Source organism: Jaculus jaculus, chromosome 1 (genome assembly GCF_020740685.1).
Source record: "Jaculus jaculus isolate mJacJac1 chromosome 1, mJacJac1.mat.Y.cur, whole genome shotgun sequence".
Lineage (NCBI taxonomy): Eukaryota > Metazoa > Chordata > Mammalia > Rodentia > Dipodidae > Jaculus > Jaculus jaculus.
This window is the reverse complement of record NC_059102.1, coordinates 214,545,762-214,573,147: the sequence shown is the minus strand read 5'-3', so window position 1 is coordinate 214,573,147 and position 27,386 is coordinate 214,545,762. Positions and strand designations below refer to the sequence as shown.

Here is a 27,386-nt window from a genome sequence, read left to right as displayed (position 1 = left end):
ACACAATATCCCAAAGCTTAAAAGTTCAAGAGATAAGATGGTCATTACATGAGCACACAAAATTGCATAGTACAGAACAAGGAGGTGAAGATAATGTGAGATAGCTCACATTAGTTGTCTAGTTTTTTCATTTCCTCGGCTATTTTGTACTTTCCAATCAGAATGCAGAGATAAGTTCCACTTCCAAGAAGTAAGAATGAAAACCAGAACCTGGTGAAGATACTAGGGCACACCAGACTGGAGGATACACACACAGCAGCACCTGATTAAGATATGGGGACAAACCAGACTGGAGGTTGGTAATATTTCCATTTTTACAGGTTCAAAGATTAAATTCCTTATTCAAAATCACATGGCAAAGATTCAAGACGATCTTGCCTAAAGTTCTCATTAAAAGTGAGAAAAGCTAAGGAGGATTTTGTTCTATTAAAAAAAAATGGCTTGAATAACAGAACTGTACATATAAGAAGGCAGCTAAAGAAACAAAAAGTAAGATTTCTGAACATGATCAAGGCCATGTACAAGGAAAACAAGTCTTGGTCATTGGAACAAGAGAAACCTATGAAACAGAGGTCTAAACGTTGAGGTATAAATGATGAAGGCTGAGTCTGTGTACCTTGCCTAGCAAGAAAATTACTTTGACCAATTTTCCCCCAAAACAGTAAAAATGAATATCAATTAATGTTAATTATTAAAACAAATATAGGGCTGGAGAGATGGCTTAGCGGTTAAGCGCTTGCCTGTGAAGCCTAAGGACCCCGGTTCGAGGCTCGGTTCCCCAGGTCCCACGTTAGCCAGATGCACAAGGGGGCGCACGCGTCTGGAGTTCGTTTGCAGAGGCTGGAAGCCCTGGCGCACCCATTCTCTCTCTCTCCATCTGTCTTTCTCTCTGTGTCTGTCGCTCTCAAATAAATAAATAAATAAAAAATTTTTAAAAAAAATTAAAAAAAAATTTTAAAACAAATATAGCAGAATTTAAATACAAATATTTTAAAATCTATGAGATAAGTACCTCAAACTCTGAGCTACTAGAATCAGGACTTCAAAAAAATTTCCATGGCATTATTTAAGCAAAGACTGCTTTGAATTTGTTGGCTTTCAAAGAACTACAGAAGCTACACAAGCATAGGAAAGATAAAGAAAGCAACAGAATTATTGAATTGTAAAAGGACATGTTCAAGTACCATGAGAACCAGACATTGGAGAGAATAACTACAGAATTCCAGGTGACACATGACTGTTGATAAACGTTTTTCCCATGGAACGTTTTAATCCCGATCTCTACCCAGCCAGCTTTGATAAAATGGAAATGGCCATAGGACCAAGCTGCCTTGTGTAACTTGCACAGGGCACAGCTCAAGTCCTCAGAGCTGTACAGTGGACAGAGGACATCCCAGGAAGACAAGGGATAGAAATTCAACCAAGTCAGCCGCAAAGGAAAACCACTCAGATTTGTGAATTATAAAAATCTTTTAGCAATCACCTGGAAAGTTAAGTGTAACACAGCAACCACACAACCAATCTTGTGCCCAAGATAAGGATGATCATGATCCTTCAGAATTGAGCCAGTATAATATCCATGAAACAGAGGCAAGACAAGAACCAATAGTGAGTGAAAAGTCAGAGCCCTTTTGTAGACCAGCAGTAGGTATGACATGGCTTCTTCTCTCCATCTTCATGCTAAAGACCCAGCCTGCCTCATGAGTGGCCAATAGCAAACAATTAACTCTTCTTAGAGCTGTCATTCAGCAATTGTGCCCTGTGGAGATCACAACTATGAGCTCAGACCCTGTGCAGCATGCACGATCTTTATTTAGGTGGTGCCCAAGACCACTCTAGCTAGTCTGCCTAGAGATCCTTGGCAGCTGGGGCCATCTGAGCAGCTATTGTCTGTCACTGCAGTGCTGGTGCCAGCAGGATTAGGCTTGGGGCCAAAAAGGGAATTCTATTCATGGACCTTCAAGGCTGGGCAGCAGCTCAGGATTCATTCCATTCAAACTTTCTGAGACTGACAGAAAACACTACTGAAATGATTCCAAGGACTAGTCTAAATTCATACAAAAAATGGCTTGGCAAGGACTTGTACTCCACTACAAGTGTCTTTAATTCTCTTCTGGTTTTAATTCTATCTTACATGCTGTCTCTTGTTGGAAAAGGTTGGTATTAGAATATATGATCAAAAGCCATGCAGGTGCTGAATTTATGGGAAATTACCTTTAGCTTATTGTCTGGGGTAGGGGGACAGAGAGAATGAGAAGGAGAGGGAGAGGTAGGAAGGTATCCAACCCCATTATGAAGTCAGCATCACATTGACCTAAAAGGCAAAGTATTTAAATGCAACATATTAAGTAAATTCTTAGAATTTTTTCAGCAACATGTAAGAAAACAGAGTTCTCCTAAATGCAACAGATCCTAAAGATTCAATGAAAACAGATATTATAAGGGAAAACATGCCATGGAACAAAATCTAACTTCCTTAGACTTTAGGAATAATATACTTCACTATAAAATAAAAAAAATCTAGTATGACAAACAGGTAAGGAAAACCTATAATATCCTTAAAAATACAAATACGTTAATAAAAACAAGTAGGTAAACTTTTTTCTTTAATTAATTCCTATTGAAACTTGGCTGACCCTTCATTTCCTTCCTCTAAGGCTATCCAATGTTACCGGAAACCCTTAGAAGTTGTTTGCAGCTATAGTTACTTCCTATTGCACTTTGTTAGGTCTCCGGTCCAACCACAGTAAAATGCCGTTTCCTTTATACCTAATTACTCAGTAATACAAGACTAATTACTAAAGTAATACAGAACTCCAACCAGTATGAGTAACCAGCATACTTACTTGCCAATATAACAAGCGGTGATTTTACAATGTTTTAGAGATTACTAAATACATATTTGTATCTCTACTAAGTCTATCTGCGACTTTACAGTGAACAATCACATCATCACATTTCTCATATCCGTCATAAACATTCTATAGGAAATACACTATCATGCATACAAACAAGCAAGTTTAACACAGTCCATTATATATTATTGCTGTCCTCTACAAAGTATGAGAAATTATAATCTGACAATTTGAGCATAAACAACTGGTCCCAAGGAACAGTCCTGAAAAAGACCAAAGAGGAAAGGGTAATAGATGCTAAGCACTCAGAACAAATGGTGTTAGCTAGTGTTCTACCTGAGTTATTTTTAATAACATACATAAGAAAATCACAGCAACAAAAAATTAAAACCCAAAATTTAGGAATAACTTATCCTCTGGTGAGAAAACACTTCTTCCCAGACTAGAAGAGATTTAGTTAGCAGTTTACCATCTACTTCTAAGTGTCTCCCGTGAACATACTAGGTATGGAGTCTTCAGTCTGTAAAGTGAAGATTCCAACTGCTACACTATATAAAGACCTTGAAGAATCTCAAGCGTGAGGCATGTGTGTGTGTACATGCATGCATGTGTGTGCATGTGCACATTCTTGCTTACAGCAATGGGGCAAAATTCATTTTTTAAGTTTCAGAAATAGTGTACTTCAAAGAGCTGCCCACTGCACAAAGAAAGAAAAATCAGTAATTTTACTAGGTCCATACATAGTTCCACGTTAGTTTCCAGGAAACTCCTACTAATCCTGTAAGGACTACAAGCTAAGAACTTTGCATTTTGAGTAGTTGAACAAAATATTTTGTGATACATGAAAACTTCAAAGTCCCATGTTCGTAAAAAAAATGTCATTAGGTATGTTCCTATATGTCCCTGTGGCAGCTACACTATGTCAGAGCTGAATGGTGGTGATAGAGAACAGACAGCGCGCAATGCTGAAAATTCTATGTAGCCCTCAGAAAAAGTTCATATACCACATGGTTAACATAAGTAAGTTTAAATATCCTTTAAAAAAATATTTTACTTATTTATTTGAGAGAATGAGACAGAGAGAGAATATAGGCACACCAGAGGCTCCTGCAACTGCAAGCAAACTCCAAAGGCACGTGTCACTCTGTATATCTAGATTTACATGGGTACTTGGGAAATCGAACCCAGGCTGTCAGGCTTTACATGCAAGCACCTTTAACTGCTGAGCCACCTCTCCAGCCCAAATAATGTGTTTTATGTGTTTTTCAATCTAAAAAGTCCCACAGAAACATTAGCCAAAAAGCAGCTACTATGTGATATAATATGTTTTAGGATACTTAATAACTAGTTCCTGAACCACAATCACACATCAAAGACACTGTGGTCCAAGAAGCAACAGTTAGGAACTTCATGCCTGTGACTTGGACCTCTGGGTGGCCTTTACTTCTCTGAAGTCATATAATTACGTATAAAATGGTGAAAATACAAGTGAAGAAAACAAGAAACTTGTTTTTGGCAGTCTCTACCCATATGACAGGATTCTTGAAAACAGTAGATATACGAAAACTGTTTGTCATATACAAAGTGCACACTGTATATATGATAAAGTTGTCAGTGCCCCTTTGTGGAATGTGAAGGACATGCCAAGAAGGGAGCCCAAACAAAAGCGATTACTGAAAGTTGTTTCATTATTCTCTTACTCCTATCTCTAGTCCAGGAGGGGGTGGGCTCTCCCCAGGAGGAGAGGTTTCAGATACCAGAGCATCTGACAGAGAAAATGAGAAAACAGTTCATATAGCACTAAGGAGGGGACCCAAGGGAATTACCTGGAAGTAAACCTTTTCACTGATAACTTTCTTTTTATTTATTTATTTTTTGTTTATTTTTATTTATTTATTTGACAGCGACAGACAGAGAAAGAGGCAGAGAGAGAGCAAGAGAGAGAATGGGCACGCCAGGGCTTCCAGCCACTGCAAATGAATTCCAGATGCATGTGCCCCCTTGTGCATCTGGCTAACGTGCGTCCTGGGGAATCGAGCCTCGAACTGGGGTCCTTAGGCTTCACAGGCAAGTGCTTAACTGCTAAGCCATCTCTCCAGCCCTCACTGATAACTTTCTATACTTTGAATTCTGTACTATGGGTACCTACTTACTTAAGTAATATAATCTTTAAGGGGTATCACCCCAGACATGTGCATACAGACATCACACACCTAGTTCTCAGTCCTGATAGGCAGATTATGCAGATATAAATGGTATTAAGAGGAATTCAGCTAGAACTCGAGGATGGACATTCACAGCTTAAGAAAGAATGTAATGGTGTAATTGCAGAGAAACAAAAAGTACAGGGCTGAAGAGATGGCTTAGTGGTTAAAGCACTTGCCTGGCCAAGAGACCCAGATTTGATTCCCAGGTACCCATATAAGCCATATGGCACAAGGTGGTGCATATGTCTGGAGTTCATCTGTAGTGGCTGGAGGCCCTGTGTGGCCTATCCATTCATTCATGTTCTCTCTCCCTCTCTTCCTCCCTCTCTCCTTCTCCCCCTCTCTATAAACTGTGGTGTTGCCCAAAACAGGCAATACATACATACATATATATATCTTGAACCAATTTATATACTATAAATTCCAGAAACACATGATAGTAAGACACATGCTGGAGGCCCTGTCATGCCCTACCCATTCTCTCTCACTCACTCACTCACTCACTAGTGTGTATGTATGCATATGTGTGTATATATATGTATGTATGTGTGTGTATGTATGTATGTATATACACACACACACACACACACACACACACACATATATATATACACACACACTGTTATAAAACCACCCCAAAACAGAAAAATAAACAAAGTCAGACATTAGATATTAGATATCAGGCAGCAAAAAAGTGATTCCTGTTTAGTTTACTATCTTGACAGTGTTCAAACTTGTACGTGAAATCTGAAGAAACAGAACTATATGGCTATGAAAAGAGTTTTCTCAGTGTTTAACAACATCCTTATTGCTAACAACTGAAGCACAATAGTGCAAAATGCCACTAACTGGTAAAAGGATAAGCAAATTGTCATCTATCTATAAAAGTGTTATATAGCAACAAAGAGTGATGAAGTGTATCCCTCCATCGTGCATGAATCTCAAGAGTATACATGTTAAGAGCAAACAATTTTGCCAAGAGATAAAGTATAAATACCATATTAGTGCACCTACATGAGATTCTAGGAAGTATACAATGGATACAAGGAACAGAAGGGAGCAGAGGTTACCCAGGGGTGAGTTAATGAGGAATAAGGAGTAAGAAAATAGAAAGACGCATGAGAAACATTGTTGAGTGATGGATGTGTTCACTACTTGATCATGGTGATGGTTTCCCAGGTACTGACAAATGTCAAAATTATTAACCACACATGTGGTGGTTTGAATAGAATAGATGGCCCCCAATATATTCAGTTCCTTATTGTTTGTAGTTTGCATCTGCTGGCTACCTGGCTGGAGGCAATGTCACTGGGTGATCTTAAGGTGTGGAGGTAGGTTTCCAATTTCAATCTAAAGATATGCAAAGTGTGCCTAGCTGGAGTTCCTGAAGTGTGCTGTGGCTTTTGACCTTGAGGCTTGTACTTCTTTCTCTCTGCTTGGGCCTGTTAAGGCAGGCCAGCTTCTTCTGCCATTATGGAACTTCCCCTGGATCTGTAAGCTTCAATAAATCCCTTCCTCCATAATTGTGCCTGGCCTGAAAGTTCATCTCAGTGAACCTGAAGCTCTCTGCTACAACACACTTAAAACGTGTGACATGTAATACATGTTAATATTATTTCAAAAAGACTTAAAAAGTAAAAGGCATTGCTTGCTTTGTAACAAAAACTTTGGAGATGCCAAACACAGTGGGAGTAAGACTGTGGCCTCTCCCAAAGCAAGCACATGAATAAAGTAACCTTCAGATTTATCTGGTGGTTTTAAGTTATGCATCACTCCTTACTAATCAGACTGAGAAGTGTTACCATTAACAGACTTTTCAAGGTGGTCGGTTTCTGGGGAATGAGAAAGGATAATAAATTGTACAGAGTCCACACTCATCTTTGTTTGGGGCTCCCTTCTTGTTGTGACCTTGACATACCATAGAGCTATGATGCTTTTGTTTGTAGGAGCTGGTGATGTCAAGTTTCCTGACAATAAAATATCTATATCTTCTTTCTAGTGCCTTGAGCAAAAACAAAACAAAACAAAACAAAACCAAACAAAAAAAAATGTTAAAAAGACACAAACTGATCCAAAATGACATTGGACATAACCAAAACAAACAAACAAAAAAACCCTGTACACTGGCTTTAAAAGTGTCTATGTCAGAAAAGGAAAACCAATTACATCTTTTGTCTTATACCCTAAAAAAGAAATCCCATTAAAACTCTACTTGCACAAAGTGTAATTAGGTAGAAAGATAGCTTCTAATCGTAATAAAACAAACAAAAACTTTGTAAGATTTTTTTAAAAAGTTCTTTCTAACTTGCCATTTTTAAATCAAAGTTCAGAAAATTACTGTACCCAATACAGATAGGTTATTTTGGGTTGTATGTGTGTTGTGAATGTGTGTATGCACATTATATATGTGAGTGCATGTGTGGGACAATACATGCTTTAAGTGTGCACATGCAGATGGGGTCCAGAGTTCTACATTAAATTATTTCCATCATTTTCTACCTTATATTTTGAGACAGAGTCCGTTTCTGAACCTGGAGCTCACAGATTCAGCTAGCAAGCAAGCCCCAGGGATCCTCCTGTCACCACTTCTTCCCCAGTGCTCAGATTACAGGTGCATGCTGACACAGTTGGCTTTTACATAGGTGCTAGGGAGGGATCCAAATTTAGGTACAACTGTGTGGTAAGCACTTTAATAACTGGGCTCCACCCAGCACAAATTATTTTCTTTTCTTTTTGAGAACATTCTGTCACATATGAAGAAAAGGGATGTTGAGGAGATGCCTTCCACATTTCTAAAATGACTTCAGGTAAAAATTTTGCAAAGTTCTTAATTCGTAAAAGTAACATGAACATTTTCCATAGTCCTTATTCTGATATTTCAGAATAGCATTATTCCCATACATTCACATCACTTTATCTACTGTCTCTAACCACTCCTTTAGGATGTCCCTCAACATAGCAAGCATTTCCTACCTTATCTCCATCAATCTACTTTTACCACCTTCAAAATTAGCCCCAGTAACTTTTCAAAGGGGGTTGACTTTCCTCACTTTCCCCACACCACACCAGTCTGCTCCCTCCACACATGTTCAAATCAACCTGTGCCCTGCTACCTTGTTACAACCCCTTTTCTTTTTCAGACAACACAATTTCAAAGCACCTAAAGGCAGTGTGATCCCGGTGAAAGCTCAGTAAACACTTCATGTGCACACACACTTTGAATGATGATGAGTGTAGATTTTTTTGTAGTCTGCTAGATATGTAAGAAAAAAAAAGAATCACTGGGATCTCAAATCTCTCTTTGTCACTAAGAAGCAAAGAGACCTATTTTAGTTCACTAAATCTGTTTATCCAAAGGAAATAAACAAATTTATTCATCTATTAAAATCTTGGTTACCTCATCTACATTAACAACTGTTACACATCCAGGGAAGGAGACCGAGGGATCCCTGAGGATTCCACACAGATGAGCCTTACCTTCCTCAAAGTGTGAATGAACTATTTGTTCCTGACCCTAAGGCCTACAGTCTGCTTCCCTCAAGATGCCAGAAGGAAAAGCTGACATTGACCCATATGCTACATTTCCAGCCTGGTGCTTTCCTAACTTTGGTGTTAATTATTAAGGGAATGATTTAGGGTCTCCAAGTGGTCACAAGGACTTTCCTTGGCTAGACCCTCTTTCTGCAGCTCAGAGACCTAATGAAGCCCCCATCTCAGCAACCTAAAGGTTTCAGAAAGATGAGCTATCCTCATTCTGGACCCTGGGGATTTGTCTAAATTCTCTGTTATGTTGGAAGAATAGACTCATCTAGAGAAAGAGATCTCCTGAAGCTGTACTTGCAGTGTTTTGTTTTTTTTTTAACAATGTCTATGCTTAGCACAAGGCTACTTTAAAAAAAATTTTTTTTGTTTATTTATTTGAGAGCAACAGACAGAGAGAGAAAGAGGCAGACAGAGAGAGAGACACAAAGAGAAAGAGAGAATGGGCATGTCAGGGCCTCCAGCCTCTGCAAACGAACTCCAGACGCGTTCGCCCCTTGTGCATCTGGCTAACGTGGGTCCTGGGGAATCAAGCCTCGAACTGGGGTCCTTAGGCTTCACAGGCAAGCGTTTAACCGCCAAGCCATCTCTCCAGCCACAAGGCTACTTTCTGATCTTTAGAAATAAGGCCATTTGCAGAATACTCTTCATTATCTATGGTTTACAATATCCAAAACATATTTCTGTGTACCAAGTATAGTTATGCCCCACATCTGCCTTCAAGTCATGAAAACAGAAAACCTCTTTGCATACTGTTAAATTTCCTCATAATGTCTCCCCAGCAGGACTCATGTGCCTCTCACTTCCAAGAGGGAACTATGAATTCCTAAGGGTTATTTATTCTTATACAAGTTTCTGTAGTTATCATTTCTTAAAAGTTGTCACCATGAAGAGATTTATAAGGTATGACAGACAGCTTCAGGTTTGCTGAGATCAACTTCCAGACTAGGCACAGTTATGGAAGAAGGGAGTTATTGAAGCTTGCAGATCCAAGGGAAATTTCATAATGGCAAAGAAGCTGGCCTGCTTTCAGAGGACCAAACACTCAGAGAAAAAGCCACAATCCAAAAGCCCCACCACAAAGCACACTTCAGGAACTCCAGATGGAACTAGGCACTTTGCATACCTTTAGATTGGAAATGTAAAACTCACCACCACACCTTAGGGCTGGACCCTAAGATCCGCCCAGTGACACAGCCTCCAACCAAGTGACTAGAGATCCAAACTACAAGCTAATAAAACACTGGATATATTGGGGGCCATCTATTCAAACTACCACACAAGGGAATGAAAATGCCTTATCAATCAGTCTCTAAGACATCACACCACTGTACTGGTTGCATTGTTTCAGAGATCTAAGCTATGGAAGTTTAAGTTTCTTTCTCCTTTTGTAAAATTATACCCAGACCTACAGCCTTTGTTCAGATAATTAAAAGGACATGTATTGCTCTCGCTTCACAGGGTACTTAATCTAAAGAAAAGAGTGAGGGCATAAGAAAGATGAAACCACTTTTAAGCCTAATTCATCAAATAAATTTAAAAGTTATATACAATTGAATTACCATCTCAAGGCTTGTCTCTTTCCCTCTCTCTCCTTTTTTCCTCCCTCTTAAAGTTCTCTCCCTCCATTTACCCCTCCCTCAAGCTTACGTCCTCCTTTCAGCATAATATGTGGACTCTAAAACCCTCCTCTCAAGTTGTTGTGAACTTTTAAATTCCTTTCTTTTGTATCTGACAATGTATTCTAATGTTTTTTTTTTGTTTTTTTTGCTTTTAGTCTGGAAAGCCCTTTCACTTTAATTCAGGCAAATAAGAAGAACTATTCAATGAAATAGCAGATAGCACACTTCTAACACAAGGCCTTTATAAGCCATTTGTAGAGGAATTTCAAGTTAGCCATTTTCTTGCCCTGATTCCAGCTTTCCTTGACATGAAGGTCTGCTACACTACTGGAAAAACACTTTCAGACCATGTAAATTTTTCTTCTATATAATTTCTTGTAAGACTCAGCCTCAACAATGATCACTCTTCCAAGAATCCAAACTAGGTCAGAATTTTCTCAAAGGGCTAGAGTATAATATCCCCAAATAAAATGTCTTAAACCAAAAAGCATTCAAAATCAATTGACCTTGTACTTAACAACCAAAACACAGTTTTGTATATTGATGAGAGCTTTACAAAACAACCATCTGACCACACTTTTCCAAGATCTTTTACAAGCCAGGCACTACCTCTTAAACATACATTCTTTTTAAAAAGAAGTATTTTATTTATTTGTTTGCAAGGAGAGGGGGAGGGAGGAAGACACCAGGTCCTCTTGCCACTACAAAAGAAATCCAAATGCAAGTGCCACTCTGTGTATTTAGCTTTACTAGGACACTGGGAACAGAACCTGGGACGGAAGTCTTCAGTAGCAAGTGTGTTTAACTACTAAGCCATTTCCTCAGCCTCTTAAACATACTTTCTAAGAGACAAAGTACATGAATGTGTACATCTATCTGTTTATGGGCATTTTCTATGCAGAAATTACACTCAGGCTTCTTCCCACCAAAGATTTATGTTTTAAGTGCAATAAAAGAAGGCAGAGAATAAATGACATAAAGGGATAGAGGATGACAGATTGTGCATCATTAATTTTGATTTTTGTAACTACTTCCCTGACACATCAAATATGTACTATGCAATTAGTGAAGATACAAACTGCACTAGAATAAGGAAAGACCATGCAAACAAAGCCAAGACAAATGTACCTGAAGGTGCTGGTGTGAATGGGAACTGTCCCCATAGCCTCTTGTGTTTTGAATATTTGGTCCTCAATTGGTGGCAATTTGGAAAAATGTATAGCCTTTGGGAGGTGGAGCCTTGCTGGGAGGAGATGTGTCATTTAGGACAGACCTTGGGGTTTATTAGCCCAGCCCGCTGGTTATTCAAGCTAGCTCCCTTGGATTATTCCCTTCTAACTGGAAGGCTCAGGCTTTTTATTTAGGCCTGAGATGTTTTCTCTGCCACAATGCAACTTCCCTTTGAGACTATAAGCTGAAATAAAACCATCCTCCTTCCCATAAACTGCTTCTGGTCAGGTGTTTTGTCCTAGCAACAAAAAGGAAACTCCTGCAATGACTTTTAGTAAATAAATCTTGAGAACTTTCTATTAATTAGATTTACCAGCAAAGATGGAATAAATACATATTTTAAAAGCCAACGATCAATTAGCTAAGTCATTTTACTTTCCTACAAATAAACTTCCTTCTTAATGTCATATGGTAGTTATTTTACTGGATTAGTAAATCAGTTTTCTGCACTCCACCTGTGACATTTTCATTGCACAAAAGAGAACTAAGTGTTTACTATGTAAATGAGAACAACACTGAGTGTATCATATTTTGAAAAATCATACAAAAGAGAACTAAGAGCTATGAAAAAATGTACTGTCAAATGTAAAATAGCAAATTTAGAAGTTACAAGGATTTTGAAAAGGCATGGGTCTTATGAAGCCATCTTCTCTAAGCAGAAAGTCATAGACTTTGCGGTAAAAATTAAAGACAATGGCTAAGGAATCAGTTCAAGAAAATAATAACCAAACCCATTCTGAAAACTGCTTCATCCTAATTGTTGCAAACAGCCACAGCAGTGCTCTATTTAAAGGAAGTGAATTATGAAACAGACTTATCTAGTATTCATAACAAAGAGCAGAATTATAAAAATTCAGATACACTGTAGCAGAATTTGGTCTCAGTTTAAGATACATGGCTCCCTGAACTACTACTGAAATGAAGAATACTTTCTTACCTGGAAGTGAACCTTAAGACAGTGGAAAATCATGAAATAACTTTGTAAAAACAAACTCAAAGGGGTGGGGAGTGAAGAATACACATGGATGAATTTTCATCTAAAACTACAGGTTTATTCTGAATAAATGAAAAGGAAAGTACCAAAACTAAATAAAACTATGCAAGGGATGCTCTCTCTTAGTTTTCCATTCTTGGGAAAGTGCAATTGCAAGCATTTCATATAATGGTATTAACATACCTATTTTAGGATGCATCAAAAAGAATCCTTGTGGATTTCCACTTGTGATTTTGTATGTCAGCTTGTCATTAGAACTGGAATCTGGGTCAAATGCCTCAATCTGGACCACAGATACATCCTTGGGTGAGTTTTCCATGACTTCAGGATAATAAACAGGTTCTGATGTCTGTGGGGCGTTGTCATTGACATCTTCTACCTCTATGTAGATCTCTATGAAGGATGACAGGGGAACAACACCCTGATCAGTGGCATAGACAGTTAGCCAGTAGTGCGAAGTTGATTCACGGTCCAGACGATCTGAAGTCTCTATAACGCCTAACAGAATGAAAAAAACAAAAACAAAAACCATGAAGCAACATGCAAACCATAAGAACAAAACACCACCTTAAGAAAGCATCTCTGAGAGAATGACTAGCATGTAAAAAAAAAATGTCACTTAATGGTTACATGATACTTGTCAAGTCATCTAATATCTTGGCCCCTCACAGTATATTCCTTATGGATTTATTAAATGAACTAAGACATATGTAATGGTTAAAACAGAGCATCTATAAAATATAAAAGTATTTATTGTTACTAATGTCTAGCACAATATGGATCATTTTTTAAAATATATTACCTAAATCTCAAAACAACCCATGAAGTGGGCATTAAGAAATCCTATCATGGCTCAGTACTGTTTTACTGAAGACAAATTTTACGACTGGCTGAGATATGTTGCTGATGAAGGTTAGCAAGGAAGCCAGAAACAAAAGCAGAGCATGGGTGGAGTTTTATGTCCCCTGTCTAGGGGCTTCCTGCTGCCTGTCACAGCTCAGGGAAAGAAGCCAGGAGCAACATTCTCCCAGACATCCTTGTTTGGAGACATACCCTGTATTTAAATTACTAATAAAACAAAATATAAACTTTGACAGTCCAAGTAAGGTATTACTCAGGTCTTTTACACACTAAGAGTCTTTCTATTTGTTTCAACCACCTAAACAAATGGAAAGATAACCAATATGTTATAAAATATAAATTATCCCAGCTATGTTATACACTGTAAAAAGGTATATACCTTCTCAACTACTACCATTTCCCCATTATATACCCCTCATACAAAGCACAATAATTACTCAGTAAGTAAAATATATAAATATCTCTGTTGGAGTTGGCATAGAGAATCCTCAATACAGATGCAAACTATGACACTTCTTTTTGAGTGAGATAGAAAGAGGTGTAGTTATACAATCATAGAAAAGGGAGTTGGAATGTCCATACTATTTTAAGTTCAACCACTGTAACCTATTAAAACTTTAATCTAAGGGGCTAGAGAGATGACTTAGTGGTTAAACGCTTGCCTGTGAAGCCTAAGGACCCTGGTTCAAGGCTTGATTCTCCAGGACCCATGTTAGCCAGATGCACAAGAGGGCACATGCGTCTGGAGTTCATTTGCAATGGCTGGAGGCCCTGGGGTGCCCATTCTCTCTCTCTGTCCCTCTTTCTCTCTGTCTGTGGCTCTCAAATAAATAAATAAATAAATAAACAAAAATTTAAAAAAAACTTTAAAGTAGAAAGTAGAAATACCACCTTCTCTCAGGAAGGCAAGTGTTGCCTGTCATATAATGGTATACTATTCGCCTTCATTCTCAAAGGTATCACTGCCTTTTCCATGAACTGATGATTATGTCCAGTGTTCAGTGCCAGGGTCCAACTCTAGCTACAGGAAAAATGTCAAGTTCATCTATGTTCAGCAATAAAATATTATTTACCCCAACAAAAATCTGCTATTTTATATTTAAAATACCAAAATTACACATATTTACTGTGTGCAGCAATATGAAGCTTTGAAATAGGTATACCTTGTAGATAATTAGTGCAACCATTACCTCACATCCTTATTATCATCTGGTGAGAATACTCAATACCTACTCTCATAGCAATTTTCAAGACACAATAATGCACTGCTGTTAAATATAGTCACCATATACTTGTGTTAAAATCATTAATTAAAATGAGCATTTGCTTTTTTGAGGGTAGCACAGAACAGTAACTTAACTAAAGGTAACATGAACTACCTCAAGATGAATTTTTGTGGGCACTCAGAAGTGCTATCATTATTTATTGTTGTTTCATGTAGACTCTCAGGTAAAACCTAAAACAACTCTAGATAGTGGAGCAAAGCTGCCAAGCCAAAGGAACGGGAGCAAATAATTTCCTAGAGAGGAAGATTTTCTCTTTTTCTCTGACCCAAACATATTTCATAAATACTCAGTCTTCACTAAATCACATCGGCTTAGAACTGGAAAAAGTCATCTTTACTAGTTTCTCTTATTCAACATGGCCACCACCTGATACAGAAGATTCAGAGGACATAGAATGTTCTCCAAGGATTACATAGAAACAAAATGAAGGAGTATATGCTTCTCCTGTGTCCTGCCTGTGTGCTACACTAAAATACCATTAAAGTTATAAGACAAGTGAAGTATTATTAGAAAATTTTAAGCAGATAGACATATGGTAATTTAATCCTCTGATTTTTAGTTCAAATCCTCAAATATTTCATGTTATTATCCATTGTTATTAAGTTGCACGCCTCTAGATGTGATTATAAACATATAAAACAACGATAATTGCATGAACAACTTAATCAGGGCTTACTATATGCCAGGCATAATAATAAGTATTTTACCTACACCATCTTATTTCATCTTTATTTCTGCCCTTCCTAAACAAGCGCTGCTTTTATCACCATTCTATGAAGAAAACCTAGACAGGGAACTTCCCAGGGTCACAGAAAACAGTAAAGCATCAGTGCCAACAAAATTCCCCATCAGCCCTATTGTTAAGTTGGCAAAAGGAGTAAACTGAGTACATGTGATAACTCTGAGAAGATAAGACAAGCCACATAGTCCATATACTTCACATGTTATTATTCAGAGGGGTATCTGCCTTCATTCATATGCAAGAGATTTTCCTACTCTCAAGGTAAAAGGGGAGGTGGGAAGAAATATAAAATGCAAGCATATTTTGAGTTTTACAATGACAGGCAAAACCAGCTACTGACTTTCTCTCATGTTATATTTCTAGTCTAGTCTCCTTAGTGGGGCTCCAGCAGGGTCAGTACAGTCTTTACGATAGCACACACAGTCTTTGCGATAGCACACATTTTGGAGATAACTCACACACAAATCACCTTCAATTCTGACACACTCAAATCCCTATTCCTGCACTTACAACTCTCCTGTCAGTCTTTCCATAGCATAGCCAGCACTTACAGACAGATCACAGATCAGTTTCTTCTGAACATTCAGCAGGAATTTTAACTCCAAAAAGAGAAACAGATTTTCAAGTTTCCATCATGAAGACTTCTAATGTAACACAGGGAAAAGCAAAAACAAAACTAAAGCTTCCGAGCCATCAATGCATGAGTCAAGCAACTGTATCTGTTCTCAAAACTCCAGCCCCATTCTTAGTTCTCATCTGAGTCACCTTTTAACTCTCAGTTGTCAATTTTTGAATTTTTTGTATACTTATATAACCAATCTTCCTGAAAAAAAAAAAAAAGAATACAAGTCATAGGGTTTGGTGTGTTGTATGGGGTGTGGGTGGGTGTGTATGTATGTGTGCATGATGTTTGAGTGTGGGTGTATGCATGCCTCGGCACACGTAGAGGTCAGAGGACAACTTCAGGTGTTGGCATTCTATCTTGTTCTGAGGCAGGGTTAGAGTTGCATTCACCAGGATAGGTGGACTGCACACTTCTGGGGGATTCTCCTATCTCAGCTTCCTTTCTTGCCCTACGCACCCTGAGATTGGAGGCACTGATTGGCACAGAGTTCAGCCTTACATGGGTTCAGGAGACCCAAACTCAGGTACTTTTTACCTAGAGATCTATCTCCGCAGCTAAGAATTATAGCTTTATAGTTATTTTTCTTAAACACATACTCAAAATGAAACTCAGTCTTCTGGGGCACATCTAAACATGCATCTACAGTCTTTCCTAGGGTTTCCCTTCAGTCTTCAAGTATCTCTCCTTTCAGATCTCTTCTTGCTCAGATACCTCTGCTTCTTGTTCCTATTTTTAATTTGTTTTGTGGTGTTTTTTAAATTATTTTTAAGACAGGACCTTGATATGAAATAGAATGTCATACATCTCATCTCATCCTGCCTTTCCATTTCTAATGTTACAGGTGTGCACCACCACACCTGGTTCCTCTGTCACAGCTAAGACAGCAACTGGAAGATAAAGCCAGACTCAGGGAGAAGACACAGCCCAAGCCTTCCCAAGAATTTCCTGCAGTCAGATGTGAAGCTCAAAAACAGTGAGGATGGAAGATAACAGGGAAACCACACCATCCCCATACCAGCCTGAGTGGTACACATACATGTGCCCACAAACACAGCAATCAGATAAACAAGTTTAAGCATACTTATTACATACACTACCAGGTAGCATTGCCAGAAATTAATTCTTTTTCTTTAATGAAGCATTACAGAATAAAAGCGTGGCTAATTTCCTAACCTCAAGAATACAATGAAGACACTTCCAACTGTCATCAAGTTGAACAATCTGAAGCTGGAAATTTGAAATTATTAAGTAAGAATATTTATTATTCTAAGCATACTCTCTAGGATTTCAAAACCACCACCATGTGTCATTATAGAAACTGACTTTAAACATGCATATAGTGGAGTAAGTAAGAAACACAGGAGATAAATATCATCTCAGTTCTAAAAGAGCTTGACCAAAAAAATAAAGAGTTGAAAACACAGCTTACAGAAAAATCTGCTTCTAAAAGGATTCATTCATGTCCAGATACTTAACAGGCACTGATATTGTCTTCCAGTAGCATGATTATTAAAAGTTTACAGGATACAGTTGCAAGTTGCTTAAGTAAATGGTCAAAAGAGGAAATAAATGTTTCCAAGAATAACTCCCTGCCACTGATGGCAGCCACTGCTGCTAATTCAAATGCTGTCTTGAGCAGGCAAGACCAGCTCTGTCATCAAGTGACACAGCTGGGCCAAGAACCTTCCAAAGAAAGAAGTTAAAGACAAAAATATTAAAGTTAGCATCACCACGCAGCCAAAAATAATGGAAGTGACTCAAACCTTCATGCACTCAGAACATCTTCCTTGCTGCAATTTCCCTATTTTATTGGTCAGATCACGGCCTTCCACAGACCTCAATGACAGCACTTCTGACACAAACTCTGTGATACTTCTCATTCCTTCACTACTCCAAAACCATTAATTTTCAAACACTTCTCTCCTTTTAAAAAAATACTGAGAAACTGGGAATGGTTGTGAATGCCTTTAATCCTAGCACTGGGGAGGCTCAAGTAGGAAGATAGTTCTGAGTTCAAGGCCAGCTTGGGCTACAGAGAGACCTTACCTTGAAAAAGAAAACGGGGGAGGGGGAGCTGGAGAGTTGGCTTAGCGGTTAAGGTGTTTGCCTACAAAACCAAAGGATCCCAGTTGGACTCTCCAGGACCCATGTTAAGCCAGATGCACAAGGGGACACAAACATGTGGAGTTCATTTGCAGTGGCTAGAGGCCCTGCCGTGCCCATATTCATCCCCCCTCTTTCTCTCTCCCTCTCTCCCTAACCCCCCCTCTTTCTCTCCCTCTCCCTCTCTCTCTCTTTCTCTCTCAAGTAAATAAATAAAATACATTTAAAAAAATAAAAAAAAATCATAAAAATACATTGAGGCTTAGATGGAGCTCAAAGTAGAGAACTGATCTGGCACACAGGCACAGAGCCCTAAGGATCCTCAACACCCCTCCATCTCCAAAACAACTGTTTCAGTCAAGTTTCTATTATTGTAGCAAATTATCTGGGGCAATCAACTTAAAATGATGAAGAATGTATTTTGGCTCACAGTATTGGAAGCCCATGGTCAACTGTCACCATTGCTTTAAGACTCTTTAAGGGCAGGAAAATATAAGATTGCTTGCCTTGAGGTAGCCAAGGGACAAAGGAGAGGAGTGAGCCAAGGTCCCCAATTTCTTCTTGAAGAGCACAACCCCACAAACCTAACTTCCTCCTCCAAAGAGGCCATGAATGCTGATCAAGCTTTGTGTTCAAGGGCCTGTGGGGGACACATACCCTAGTCACAGCATTCTGGAGCCAGACCGCAAATGCATGAGCAGCTGATTCTAACCTCCCCCCACCCCCTATCTCTCTCTCTCTCACACACACACACACTTCAAAATAGTTCTTAATGATACATACAGGCAATAACAAAGCGAGTGGCTTTTTCACCAAAATACACATCCTTGTTATAAATAGTAAGCTTTTTTGGAAATAAGTATTTCCTCAGATATAAAATATAGTCATTTAAAAAGAACAGAAACAGGCCGGGCGTGGTGGCGCACGCCTTTAATCCCAGCACTCGGGAGGCAGAGGTAGGAGGATTGCCATGAGTTCGAGGCCACCCTGAGACTCCATAGTGAATTCCAGGTCAGCCTGGGCTAGAGTGAGACCCTACCTCAAAAAAAAAACAAAACAAAAAAAAGAACAGAAACATTATCTATACAATATATACATATTAACTGTATTAACATAAATTATCTACAATTATCCTATATTTTCTGGGAACTCCAAAAATCAGATATTAGAGTAAATATTAGTTTACTAAAAGACTGATTCTTCTTTAAAACTGAATTTTAGAAGTAGATTAACTCGCTCCCTATTTGACTGTAAGTTCCTTGAAAACAAAGAAGTTACCTGCCTCACAAGTACTCAGTAAATAAGCATACATTGAAGAAAGATGCTTATCGTTTGTGTAAGGCAAGTATGAGAAGTAGTCATACCCAAGACGATTCTGAAATATGACAAATAAGTGTCATGTGAGATCCTGAATCAGGAAGGTATATTATGTAAAAACAAAGGGAAACGAAATAAATTAGTAAGACTTATTACTATTCTTTAGTTGTAACAAACATACCATACATGTAAGTTTTTAACTGGTGTTTATATATGGGGTGGGGAAAAACTTTGAGAGCTCTACTATGTGCTCACTTTTTCTGTTTAACTTAATCTACTTAGTTTCTTTATGTGGTAACAGAGACCATAATATATAGGCTTCCTTTCTCAAAACCCTGCTCTGATCTCATTCTCTTGAGCACATTCTCTCTATCTAGTAGATTTAGACTGAGAATCCCAAGAAGATCTCCACATCACAATGCCTTGCCAGATCCCATGTGTATGTAAGACACTCTTTTCTGTGGGCTTGGTGTGTAAATACCCTAATCCAAAACTTATATAGCCACTTCTATTTTAATACATAAACACAGTTCATATTTTTAAAAAAGGTATTTTACCTAAAAGATAGTGTTCAAAGAAGTTATAAAACAGAACAAAATTTCTTAAATTTGACTCCCCTTTAAAATAACTATGCTAGGTTTGGGTAGATGGCTTAGTGGTTAAGGCAGTTGCCTGCAAAGCCAAGGGACCTGGATTCTATTCCCCAAGACCCATGTAAGCCAGATGCACTTGTGTCTGGAGTTCGTTTGCAGTGTGGTTGGAGGCCCTAGCACGCCCAATCTCTCTCTCCCCACTTCCTCCCTCCCTTTCTCTCTCTCTCTCTCAAATAAATAAAGGGTTTATAGCTCAATGGTAGAGCATTTGACTGTAAACAAATAAAGATAACTATGCTAACATATCAAACATTATATAATAAGTAAAAAATCCTCAGAGCCTTTTTTGTTTGTTTTCTTGGGTTTTTGTTTTGTTTTGTTTGGTTTTATTTTGAGGTAGAGTCTCACACTAGTACAGGATGACCTGGAATTCACTATGTAGTCTCAGGGTGGCAGTGAACCTCTGCCTCCCAAGTGTTGGGATTAAAGGCATGGGCCACCACGCCCAGCTCTCGGAGCTTTTAAGACAGTGCAGTTATTATGTATAAGTATGCATTTAGTGCTCTTGCCTACTGCACTCGTTGACAATTATGCAGTTAATAGCTAAAAAGGAAAAAGTCTGGTAAAATGAAGTCATATAAGATTCTAAATCAGCTACTTGGTATACTTTATCAGAGGGGACATAGAAGAAATGCTTTCAGCACCACAATAAAAGCTCACACTCTCATCTCAATATGTAAGATGTCACTACTAATTTATTCCAATTAAGAAAATTGTATGTAAATTCTGGAGTGCAATTATTTTGCACAGAAATGATATCAAATTCTTGTACTTTAAAAACAGAATGTTCCATATATACATACACATATAAATCATTAAAACTTACTTTCTTGTCACATGAATAAGGTACATATCATATGCTTTTTATAAGAAACAAAGTCAAGATGGGAGTGTACCATGCTTGTTATCTCAGTATTCAGGAGGCTGATGTCACTTCAAGGACAGCCTAGGCCACAGTGTGAGACCATGTCTCAAAGGGGAGAGGTAATGGGTAATGGACAAAATGAAAGAAAACTAGCAACATATATCCAATCTCTATGGATTGGACTGTATGCTAGGAAGCACCCTAGTCTACCACAGAGCTCTCTCAGCCCTCTTACATGTAAGAATAGTCAATCAATATAATTTCTACCTCTCTAATTTAGTTGAAAATAGGTTACTAGCTACCATGTGGACAAATTTTTCAAAACCAGAAACTTGCCATGGGTGTCATTTGATGAGAAGCTATTTATATGGATCTGAAGAGAAGAGCAAAGTTGTTCAACCAGTAGTAATGATGACAATGATAACTGTAGTTACAAAGCAAGGCACAGCACTCATGTGTGCCAGATGCTAGGACAAGCAGATCTTAGGTATCACCTCCCACCTGCAGTAACTGTAACAGGCAGGTAATGAGATCACCCTATTCCACAGATAGGAAACCAAGACAGTATTAACAAGCTGCCCAGAGCCACAGAGTGCTTGAGTATGGAGATGGGATTCACTCTCAGAGGGTCTGAAGGTATGGATCCAGATACTCATGCACTCTGCAAGTCTCTGGCTATGGGTTTTTTGTTTGTTCGTTTGTTCGTTTTAAAAGCAATTAAGGAAAAAAAACAAAAAGAAAGAAAAAAAAAACAACTAAGGAGAACTTAAGAGGCTGAACTGACATAGCCTGTAAATTTCAGAGAACATCTGGCATCAATAGGATGCATACATGTAGTGGGGAATGGGGAATGGGCAGCTTTGCTGTTTTTGCAACGTTTGGGAATCTGGCAAAGTAGCACACTACAAGAATCTCCAAGCAACGCAAGTTTGGTTAGCTGTGTCCTTGGGCTGTACACTGCACCTTAGATCTCTAGGCTTGCTTTTCCTATACACCTACCTCTTTGGACAAAATGGAAATGAATCTCCACTCAGTGGGAGTACATGTGTGACATGTATGTATCAACAATAACATATGAACATTTTTCAGGTTGGGGGGGTTTGAGGTAGGGTCTCACTCTAGGCCAGGCTGACCTGGAACTCCCTATGTAGTCTCAGGGTGACCTTGAACTCATGATGATCCTCCTACCTCTGCCTCCCTAGTGCTGGGCTTAAAGCCATGAGCCACCACACCCGGCACATTTGAACATTTGAACACATGAAATTACCTAGAGAATTTTGAGTCTAGGATTCCTCTAATTTTGTTGTTAGGTTATATAAATTAATGATTCAAGGGGAAGTTAAAGTTTTGCTCTGTTTTTGATCAGGGCAAATGTTAACAATTTATTATTTTGAATGTCTTGAAACATTTAATTTAAAAAATTTCATCAACTCTTTCAATTGAAATTGCTGCAGTCATTTTAAGATTAGCTTAGCTGAGGAAACTCTTAGCCCTGCACACTTTCTAAGTTATACCAATTAACTTTATAATCTGATTTAAAGAATCATGTTTCAAGTCCAGGGATTTCTTCAGCTCCAGCCACTCCCAGGGTAAGCTCTGTTGAACCCTGCTTTCATGCTTTGTGGACAAATGATCCCAAGTTCTGATTTCAATGTCAGAATCACTAATATTGTTAATGAAGGTTTTCTTGGATAAGCTCTCTTTTTGAAGAGAATCAACCTTGAGTATTAAAAGTTACCATTTGGGGGCTGGAGAGATGGCTTAGCAGTTAAGGTGTTTGCTTACAATGCCAAAGGACCCCAGTTCGATTCCCCATGACCTGTGTAAGCCAGATGCACAAGGGGGCCCATGCATCTGGAGTTCTTTTGCAGTGGCTGGAAAGCCTGCCATGCCCATTCCCTCGTGTGTGTGTGTGCATGCGCGTGGGCATGCGCGCGCGCGCGCGCTCTCTCTCTCTCTCTCTCTCTCTCTCTGTCTCTTAAATAAATTTTTTTTTTAAAGTTACATGTGAATAACTACTGATAAAGCCAACCTCTGGAGTTCAGGAACTCCAGCTGACAGAGCATCTATAGGATGAAGAAGAAAAACCTGCTACAATGTAAAAACCAAAACCATTGTACACCAGTCATTGAGTGAGCCCAGTATTCCTTATGATGGACTTACAGGAAGCAAACCAAAAGGCATTATACTAAGCATGCTGAGTAACCCTGAGAATGTCATGATTGAGCTGTGCGAACAGCTACTAGCCTTCTAGTCTTAAGCAGAAGGCATCAGGTTTAGAGCAAGTTATAAAATTTTTTTTAGCAGATCACAAATGACATTTTTAGGCAAACCCTCTTTGGGGAAGAAATGTCTGAGGTTTTTTTTTAATCCAGTCCTCAACACTGACATACATTAGAATTTTGTTTTGTTTTGTTTTTCGAGAAGATAATTAAACTAAAAAGTTAATTTACTCACTATAACAGCAGGAGTAGGGCAAGGAAAGAAACATATTTAGGACAACACAGTATTTTAACTACTAGATGCATTAAAAATTATGTTCCTTTTCTCCAAGGCCAACAAAGTTTTTCCTGGGATGATGATGAATTACCACCTAAATTTCATGGTGCATCATGGAACCAGTATGATTTTTAAAAATATCACAACATAATTCCATTTTTATTTTCTTTACTATTAATAGTTTTTAATTTTTTTCCAGAAGAAATCTCTATAGCTATGATGTAATTACATAACAATCTTTTAAAACCACTGTTTATAAAGGGCCAACTGACAGTGTTATCAACAGAACTTAAGAAATTTCAGGCATGTAAAAGCCATCCTCAAAAGTTAGGAGTGCCTTACAGATTCTCACAGGCTGAGCAAGGAACAACTGCTGGAGCCTCTGTATTACAAATATGCCACTACATTCCAATATGAAGACAAAGCACCATTCACAGACTAAAATGTCAGTTAAAACTCAATGCCAATCTTCTTAAGCACTCCCTTGCTACAGAAGGAAGGGAATGAGCTTCCTCCAGGTCCCCTCAACGGCTGCCCTTCACTGTGTACACAGCACTCTTTCCAAAGGAGACAGGGGTCTCCAGAATCCTAGAATGCACTCTGGATAAGGGAAGCTTCCCTTTGCCTGACGTCTGTTAAGGCTCCTATAAAACGAATCTTAAATGTAGAAAACTGTATTTCTTAAAACCTAACATGTACCTAAAATTCAGTTATGCAAAAAGTTCGTGTGTTTCACAAGAACTGAACACCAGACAAGTGAATAAAAATCTCATTCACTTTTTGCCTCCTGGTGCCTTGTGGAACTCCAGCCCCAGAGGCATTGGGCCTACATCTTTGATCAAATAAGAGGGATGACTATTTGTTTACTTAATTTTAATTGAATGTTTTATTTACTTGAGAGAGAAATATAAAAGAATGGGCATGCTAAGGCCTCTAGCAAATACAAACGAATTCCAGATGCTTAGGTGGATCCTAGAGAATTGAACCTGGGTCCTTAGGCTCTGCAGGCAAGCACCCTAACTGCTAAGCTGTCTCTCCAGCTCAATTTTAATTTACCTCAAAGCAACTTTCAAATTTTAAAAACTGAAAGTATTTTCAAGAGTGAAAATAAGTAATTTCTGGGCACTATTCACATGCTTTTAATTCTCCATTTGCTGCCAAATCTCAAATCAGTAAAAACTCAGAAACCTAATTTAACAAGTTCACCTTGTCATGAACTGTTTGTCACTGGTTACTTACTATAAACTATGAGTGTCACTTTTTATGCCCCAAAACATTTGCTACCTCAAGCACCCCAAAATAATGGTCTAACTGCCTTGTAAGATTTTATGATATGAACTTAAGAATCTTTGTTAAAGCACAATATCAATTTGTAAATACATGCAATGCCTTCATTTGTTTTCAAACTTGACGTTTTTTTTTTTTTTTTTTTTTGAGGTAGGGAGGGTCTCGCTGTAGCCAAAGCTGACCTGAAATTCACTATGTAGTTTCAAGCTGGCCTTGAACTCTCAGCAATCCTCCTACCTCAGCCTCCCCAGTGAAGGCCATCATGTCCAGCTTGACATTCTTTTATGAAAAAAGGTATTGCATTTTTATATAACTGAGGATTTATAACTTGATAAAATTTTTGAACCACAACAAAACAGTATACTAAATGAGCTCTAAAATTATCAAGTAAGTAATCAAAAATAAACAAGATAAGAAGACCTACGTACATTCACAAATTGAACAACCAAGATTTCTCAGCAGGGACTGTGGTACACACAATTAACTAATTGACAGTATTTTAAGCAAAAATGAACAAATCTCAAAAAGTTCCTCAAAACATTCAGTTAATACAGGTGAAGAAAAACTTAATTCTAATGATATGAAGAGAAATTACAAGAAATAACTAGCAATAACTCTAATGTTAAAACAATTAAAGAACTGGGCTGGAGAGATGGCTAAGCGGTTAAGGCGTTTGCCTGCAAAGTCAAAGGACCAAGATTCAACTCCTCAGGACCCAAGTAAGCCAAATGCACAAAGGGGCACATGCATCTGGAGTTCGTTTGTGGTGGCTAGAGGCCCTGAGTGCCCATTCTGTGTTTCTTTCTCTCTCCTCCTCTCTCTCTCTTAAATAAATAAATAAAAATAAAATATTTAAAAAATATTAAAGAACTGAAATTAAAAAAAACTAAAACTACAGAACAACTTCTAAGTTCTATTATTCTTGCTCTTAATTCTCACAATAGGAAGCTGATTCTAATAAAGTTGTTAACTAACAAAATACCTGCATTTAAGACCTAACATTTTCTTCCTTAATATATTTAACCATTAGAAAAATAAAGAATATGAAAATAAATACCATAAGGCCATTATGCAACCACAGGTACTTGAAATTCACATTATCAGTTACCAAGAGGAACATAACAAAAAGGCACAGCAGTTAACTGCATAAAGATTACTTAAAGTTATGTGGAAAAGATGAAAATAAAAATAAATAAAATTAAAAGCTTCCTGACAAAAGCAATAATTGGTTGAAAGTATAAAACATTAAGAACCTTTCATCATATCTTCTGTAATATTAAGAAGGGCAATTTCATAAAATGAAAGTATCTTACTTACATTTGGGTATTTCCAATTCGAGGGGAGAGAAGATACCACAGTATTCAAAGTACTGTTGGCATTTCTAAAGATCAAGATACCAGTAGCTTGAGAGGTGGCTGTGCAGAGAAATTACTTGGTGCACAACACAAGAACCTGAGTTTGGATTTCCAAACACAAGTAAAATGTGTGTCATTGTGGCACGCATACAGCTGCACTAGAGAGGTGGAGACAGGCCATCCTTGGGACTCACAGGGTAGCCAGTATAACCCAACAGATGAGCTCTAAGTTCAGTGAGAACCTGTCTCAAAGAATAAAATGGAAAGTAATGGAAGGGGACATCTGAAGTCAACCTCTGGTCACTACAGAAGTATACAAATGCACTCTTCCACCCATACATGTACACTCACACTCATGTCAACATGCTGACACAGGTGCACACACACCATACATACATACACACGCAAAAAAGGAAAACTCGTATCAGACATATAGCTTCAAATTTGTGTCAAGGGTATATTTTAAATAAAAGTAACTTTTAAAAATGATAACTCTAACATCCTGGTGGGCTTGCTTTTCTTTTCTATTTAGCCATTTAAGACAGGCGCTGATAAAGTCATGAACCTTTTCCAAATTTAGTGTTTCCATTAGATTCACTGGAACAAACTATTTGCTTAAAATCTAAAGATTTAAAAAGTAAAATAAAAACTAAGAAATCTGAAAATTCAAAGCTGTACAACTTAAATGACAATTTTTTGACTTGGTAAATTTAAACCAAGCATAACTCAAAGACCTAGTAACCTAACCCACTTATTGCTAACTGATGCTGTTAATGAAAGATATTAAGTAAATATTTCCCAAATAATCTCAGTTTTTTGTCATATGTAACCTCAATTAGTATGATCAAATTTGATCATAGACAAAGAAAGAGAAAACTTTGTGCATCTGGCTCTGCGTGGGTGCTGAGGAATCAAACCAGAGCCATTAGGCTCCTAAGCAAGTGCCTCCAACTGCTGAACCATCCCCCAGCCCTAAAAGACTATTTTTAATGAATGCTGGTATGTTCATGGCTTTATAAAATAAATACAAGCAACCATATAAGCAAATTTGTTCAAAAGAAGAGCTGTGCAGAGCTAGTGAGCAATAACTGGCAGGGTAAAAGAAAAATGTCTTGTAAGCCCTTGGTCATATTCCCTTTTCTTACTGTTTTTAGTTGGCATACAAAAAATGTCATTATGACGTGCACATACATAACACACTTTTGCTACATTTGTTCTCTTTCCTCCTCACCCATCCACTGGTCTCCCCCTGCTTCCATGGACTAAGACATCTTCAATAGATCTTACATGCTCTAGTAAGATTTCTCAAGAAATCACACACATATATCTTGACTATCCTGACTAA

At 38.1% G+C, this 27,386-nt stretch overlaps 1 protein-coding gene across 6 annotated transcripts in view; it reads right to left on the bottom strand.

Annotated features, from left to right (window-relative positions):
- Positions 1-27,386, bottom strand: part of Fat1 (FAT atypical cadherin 1) — a 130,386-nt gene that overhangs the window by 58,902 nt on the left and 44,098 nt on the right. For all 6 annotated transcript variants that reach the window (XM_045146498.1, XM_045146504.1, XM_045146506.1 and 3 more), the window contains exon 3: positions 12,632-12,946. In XM_045146498.1, the coding sequence (XP_045002433.1) occupies positions 12,632-12,946 (315 nt within the window). The remainder of the gene's footprint in view (positions 1-12,631; positions 12,947-27,386) is intronic.